We start from the raw sequence: 6,061 nt of genomic DNA, 5'->3' as shown, positions 1-6,061 counted from the left end.
CACCGACAGCTGGGCCCAGGAAGGCGAGTAGGCGGACGCGCTCGGACGCCATGTGTCATCCACGATCACGCAAACCTGGTCCAGATTTGAGCCGGGTTTAGATCGTCCCCGATACCGCGGTCATCCGTATTTAGAATGCGTCGCGAACGTTGGGTCGCGCTTTTGTCCGCCAGGACCCATCCGGATGCGCGAGCAAGAGATGGATGGCGATGTTGGAGATGGCCTAACTGGAGATGCTCGTGCATCTAGCGCTCCCACTAGCCTCCTATGGATTGGATTACCAACTGAGCCGTGCCTGCGCCAAAACGAATTGAGGGCCAGTTGGACATGATTTTTCGCACCGACACCCCATAGAAGATGCTGTTGCAACCGGCTGATGGCTTAACAGATACATGCAGCAAGGAAATTCTGAACGCGTTGCATAAGACGATATACAACCCAAATGAGTTGTTGACACCCTACTACATAAGCCGACTAAAACAAAAGCAAAGCCAAACGATGGTCTATGGCAGCGTCGACCAAAATCAAACGAGAAATGACATGTTCATTACAACTAGAGAAGCACAGTACTAGCGGTCTAGGCGCTCCGAGTGAAGTTGAACTGGCCGCAGTTGGTGAAGAAGGGCAGCTTGAAGAAGCCGAGCTGCTTCTTCTCCAGGTCGAACTGCAGCACGAAGTTCTCCATCTGGAACCCTCCGACGATCACCGCCGGCGCCTTGCTGTCCCCGGCCTTGACCCCCTTCATCTCCACGAACGCTAGGCACGCCGTATCCCGGTTCACGTCCACCATCGAGTGGACGCCCGTCATCCTCCATATCTTCCCGCCGTCGAGCGCCAGATGGACGCCCGGCACCAGGTAGCCGAGCCGCGTGTTGGCCAGCTTCATGGCGTCGTAGCACAGGCCGAACGGCGCCACGGCCTTCACCGAGGTGGCGTTCTGCGCCTTCATGGCCTTGCCGAACGCGGCGACGAACGGGCGGTAGACGTCGGTGCGGAGCAAGGTGTAGGGCACCCTCGTGCAGAGCACCACGCCGCCGGTGTCGAGCGCGTGCGGCGGGAAGCGCACGGGGGTGTCCTCCACCTGGATGGACTTGACGGAGACGTAGTACGCGGGGTTGTCCTTCCTGGTGAGCAGCGGCGTGTACTCCAGCGACTGCGTGTAGTCGGTCCCCGGTTGCGCGGTGAGCTGGAGCGGGCCGTCGCCGAAGATGGCCACGCCGTCGCCGTAGACGCCGCCGCGGGGGAGGCAGAGGAGGAACTTCTTGGCGACCTTCTGCGACGACGCCACCTGCGCCGGCAGCGCCTCGGAGCCCGCGAGTCCGGCCACGCCCGTGGCGCCCCGCGGCAGCGCCGCGAGCAGCTTAATCGTCGCGCACGCCGACACGGCGTTCACGGAGACCTGGCTCACCGGGTTGATCCCGTCGGTGGCGTTGGCGACGAAGCGCGTGTGCACCAGGCTCCCGTTCGAGCACGCGCCCGTGACGGGGTTGTACGGGTACACCGTGCACGTCTTGTCCTTGCGCGCGCCGTTGCCGCAGCCGGGCTTGCTGCAGCCCGGGATGGGGTACGCGTTGGCGCGGCGGCAGTCGTCGCTGTCGCACGGGAACGGCGCCGGCAGGTGGCCGCTCTGGCACGCGGACCAGACGAGCGGGCCGCCGATGTCGATGACGAGCTTGTTGCCGTAGGAGAAGGGGATGGTGTAGAGGGAGGTGGCGTTGTCCTTGGTCACCGGAACGAGCACCGGGAGAGCCTTGCTCGACGCCAGCGCCACGAGCGAGGCGGCCAGGACGAGGTGGAGGAGTGGTGCCATCTTTGAAGCTTTGTTTGAACTAGTGTGGAGTTGGACGGGCGTGTGCTAGCTTCTTTATACTACTCGTGACGCTCTCGACACCGGAATTAATGGCGATCTCCATCGTACTACTACGTCGTATAGTTAAAATGTTAAATTGTTTCGTGTGTGATATTGCTGCGTGGCGTGCACATGAAGATGCATCTGCGCGAGCCACGAGCGCAGTGTGGAGAATCGGAAAACCAGTACTACTACTCATAATCTATCTGTCCATGTTGTGCTTCCATGAATTCATGTGCATTGGCATTGACCTTCTGACATATCGCGCCGACGACGAGTCTTCCCGGGCAAGCCGCGTCTTCGCGGGCAAGCCGCGTGAATCAGGCATCTTGAGAATCGAGAAATCACACCGTTTTGTTTGGGGTGTGGTGACCTAGCTGCAGCAACATCCATGAATGCCGCGGTGGCCGGAAATCACATTTCTCGTAGAATAGTGGAAGTGGAAATCTTAAGCAGTTTTTTGGTCGCCGCTCCTAGTTCGCCCCCATGCGATCTGCAGCGGAAACCCTAGTTTCTTCCCAACCCCGCCCCTCTTTCTCCCTTCTTGGCTGTCGCCAGCATGCGTCGTTGGGCAAAGCCCGCGCGGTACCGGCGACAGCTGGCCCTCTTTCCCACGGCGCGAGGACAATCGAGTGGGGTTGCGATGCAACTAGGTGGAGGTCGGCGTGTCCTGGAGCGGCGACAACCGACGTATTGCGTCAGGAGCGACCTCCCGCTGGTGGAGGCCGCGGGTGGCGGTGCTGACGACTGTTGTGGCCCTTGGCGGCGATAGTTTGAGCCCCTCTCTGCAGGTTCTCCATCGGCGACATCGGTCTGACTTCGCACTGAGATGGCGACCCGGTTCCGGTGGTCTGGGGCGGAGGGGCGGCGTGGTGGTGGTGGCCAATTTCCGATGGCCTAGATCTAGGCCCTGTGGGCTCCATCTGGGCATGGACGGTTGGCTGGTTCCCACCATTGACACCCCGTGGAACTGGTTGCAAGGGTGCATCGACGAGCATGAGGGTAGTGGGGCAGGATGACCTACGTGTTGAAGCGTGGCGGCAGGGCTTTATGGGCCCGAGATTTGCCTGGTGTGTCCATGCTACCACGTCCAGTCGGCACCCGCCGATGGCGGTGGAAGAATCCCTCTAGGTGGTTGTGTTGTTGCCGCTCTCCGGTTCCGACCCGCCTTCCTCCTCCGACTCGCAGGTCACACATTGTCGTCCTTCCTGCACGGGAGCGAGTTCGAGGACGTTGAGGCGGCGGCCCCGAAAGGTGGACTGCACGGTTGGCTCGATGGCGGGCGACGTGGCGGTGGTGATGGGTGTCCCTTGATGCTATGCAGGTGGCGAGGAGTCTGTGTCGGGGGCTCCTCTTGCTGGCGCGTCACGACGTGGTCAGTGCCCAAATCGCGTGGTAGAAGCTCGGCTCGGGGATGTCCAGTTGTGCGAGGGACCAGGTGTGGTGTTGTTTTTCCGGGCGAGATCCGAGCACTCCGTCGCCATCGATGGTGACGCCCGCAAGTGTCGTGATCCTCTTGAGGACGTCGTTGTGGCTACCCTTTCCACATTCGAGCTTCGCTGAAATCCCTAGACCCCCTTGGTCTTGGCGATGGTGTACCTTATTGGGAGCGTTGTCGTGGAGCTCAGGTCTCCTTAGTTTCTCAACGTTTTGGGTGGCAAGCTCGATGCTTTTTAGTTTAGTTTTTTACCTTTAGTCTGTTTATAAGAGGATTTTTTTTCATCATCATATATCAGTTTAACCGTTTAATTTTATAATGCCAGATGAAAGGCTATTTGGAAGAAAATGTAAAAAAATTACACGTGGATTCTGCGGTGAAGTTCCAACCAACGGCTCCGCTCCGCGGCTGGCTAGCACAAAAATCCGGAGCGGGTTCGCACGTTCAAAAATCGAGCTTATCGGCAGGTCACTCTCACCGCTACTATTCACGCCAGTGAAGGGTCGCATCGCGTGTTGTTTCGGTCATCTGGATGGAGCCCGTTACGTGCGGCCGCGTGCTGTGACTTTACTGCTGCTCAGTGCTGCACTGCTGCCTGCGCTCCCTGCTAGCTGCTTGCCTTGGTACTACTCCAACGAGTATTGCACAGCACCTAGGAGAAGTGTGTTTTTTCTATAAAAAAATATTACTCCCTTAGATTTATATAGATATACATGTAAACATATATCTAAACTAAAGGGAGTATTAATTTCGTACGGATATTACTTATATGTAGGCTCTGCATTAATAAAATATTCCTAGATATAACAGACGCTCACAACTAAAAATAATAAATGGAGAAAAATAGGAAGTTACCAATCACAGTGATGAAATAATCGTAAAAACATCATTCAGGTCCGAAGACAGCATTCAAATTACAAAATAAATTCTCCAAAAAATGCCTCCAAGAAACAGATAATGTACGAGCATTTTTTACACCCAATGATCTTGGTTTTTACCCTAAATAATGTTCGAGTTCATAGAACAAAGTTTTCAGCAAAGCTATATCTAGATACAACCAACAAATGCCGCATCTCCAGCCGCGTCCCCCAAAGCGTCCCCCAAAGGGATTTGGGGCGCGCCGGACAGAAAATGCGTTCCAGCCGCGTCCCCCAAAGCCCGTTTTTGTCCGGCGCGGCCCGATACGGTGTCCGGTGCCCCGAGCCCGTCCCCGTCCCACAGGGGACGCTCCGGGGACGCCGGACACAACGAAAAGCGAGGCGGGGAGTGGCGGAGCCGACCCGTCAGCGGCACAGTTAATTTTAACCTAACCGTCGCCTACCTCGCGACGGAAGTTATTCGCGCGCAGTGACACACGGCGGCATCTTTGCCTTAATGGCGACGGAGGGGCAGGCGAGACGTCTCGTCGGCTGCCGCGCAGCCTCCACGCGTCGCCGGCGTTCGCACGCCACCGCCCGTTCCCGCGCGATCTTCCCGCCTCTTCTCGCCCGTTCCCGCGCTTTCTTCCCGACGCCGGCGTCTATAAAAGGTCTCCCGGCTCAACGGTAGCCACCACACCCCGCCGGCAACAAACACAGCCCTCGTCGCTCCACCGCCGTCTCCTCCACCACCAGCAGCAATGGCGAACCGCCCCGGCGCCGGCCACTTCCTCCACCGCCGTCCCCTCCACTTGCGGTCCCGGAACGCAGGTCGACACCGACCCCTCGCAGCGGCCCGGGAAGAGCGATGGCGTGCACACCGTCGCGCAGCGGCGGGAGGCGATGCAGCAGCGAGCCCGCCAGCCAGCGGGAGGCGGCGCAGCGGCGGATCCGGCGGCGTTCGCGCCCATGGCCCCGCCGCCGGCGAGGCCGCGGCGGCAGCAGCCGTGGCAGGAGCAGCAGGACGCCACCGTTGCGGTGTCCGACGCCTCGACGAGACAGGAGGCGCGACGATGCCGGCACCGGGCGGAGATGGAGCAGCGGTGGGCCGACGAGCGCCAGCCGCCGGCGCGGTGAGCGGGAGGCGCCGTACCGTGAACGGCGGGAGTCGACAGAGCGCCGGCGGCGGGAGTCGATCGAGCGCCGGCAGCAGCCGGCGACGGAGGAGCGTCATCGGCCGGGAGGCGACACCGAGGGCGTTATGGGGGAGGCGGGCGGACGAGTTGGCGGCGGAGGACGCCGTGTTGGCGGCGGCGATGATGGAGGCGCCAACAGATGTGGAGGAGGAGGCGCCAATGGAGGAGGAGGAGGCCGAGGCGAAGGAGACCGAGGTGGAGGACGACGATGACGACGAGTTCGAGTGGTCCGACGACGACGGGCCGCACCCGGACGAGACGGCCGATCAGCAACGCGCGCTCATCGAGTCCTTCGAGTCGGAGAAGAAGCTCCAGGACGACGCCCGTCCCGCGAAGAGGCGCAGATTCGTCGCGCCGTCGAGCTCTCCCTCCAGGCGGCCCAGCAGGGGAGGGCGGAGGAGGACGCGCGGCGGGAGCGGCACCGTCTGGCCACCGCCGAACGCAAGGAGAGGAGGCGCGCGCAGCAGGAGCTGCGCCGTAGGGGAGGCGACGACAGGGCGGGGCCGTCGAACGCACCGCCGGGCGGTCAGTAGTCTAGGTTTAGATGAAATCTAGCCGTTTTCATTCAAACTTTGTAATATATAATCAAAATTGAATGAAAACCTTTATTTTCGTGCACCAATATTCATTTGGGGGCGGCGTTTGGGGGACGCGGCTGGGGAGCGACGTCCCCCAAAGGCGGCACGAACAAAACACGTCCCCCAAACGCTAAATCCGGCGC

General features: G+C 60.1%; 1 protein-coding gene across 1 annotated transcript; it reads right to left on the bottom strand.

The window, feature by feature from the left end:
- Positions 1 to 577: 577 nt before the first annotated feature.
- On the bottom strand, positions 578 to 1,813 carry LOC124668687 (chitinase CLP-like). Its single transcript, XM_047205779.1, has one exon. It carries the CDS (start codon positions 1,808 to 1,810, stop codon positions 578 to 580), a length of 1,233 nt encoding a protein of 410 aa, XP_047061735.1. The 5' UTR covers positions 1,811 to 1,813.
- Between the last annotated feature and the right edge of the window lie 4,248 nt (positions 1,814 to 6,061).

The sequence above is a fragment of the Lolium rigidum genome, chromosome 6 (genome assembly GCF_022539505.1).
Source record: "Lolium rigidum isolate FL_2022 chromosome 6, APGP_CSIRO_Lrig_0.1, whole genome shotgun sequence".
NCBI classification, from domain to species: Eukaryota; Viridiplantae; Streptophyta; class Magnoliopsida; order Poales; family Poaceae; genus Lolium; species Lolium rigidum.
The sequence above is the reverse complement of the archived record's forward strand: the minus strand, read 5'-3'. Positions and strand labels throughout refer to the sequence as shown.

Excerpts from the sequence above, each read along its gene's own strand:
- LOC124668687 (XM_047205779.1), bottom strand. The coding sequence starts at position 1,810 with ATGGCACCACTCCTCCACCTCGTCCTGGCCGCCTCGCTCGTGGCGCTG.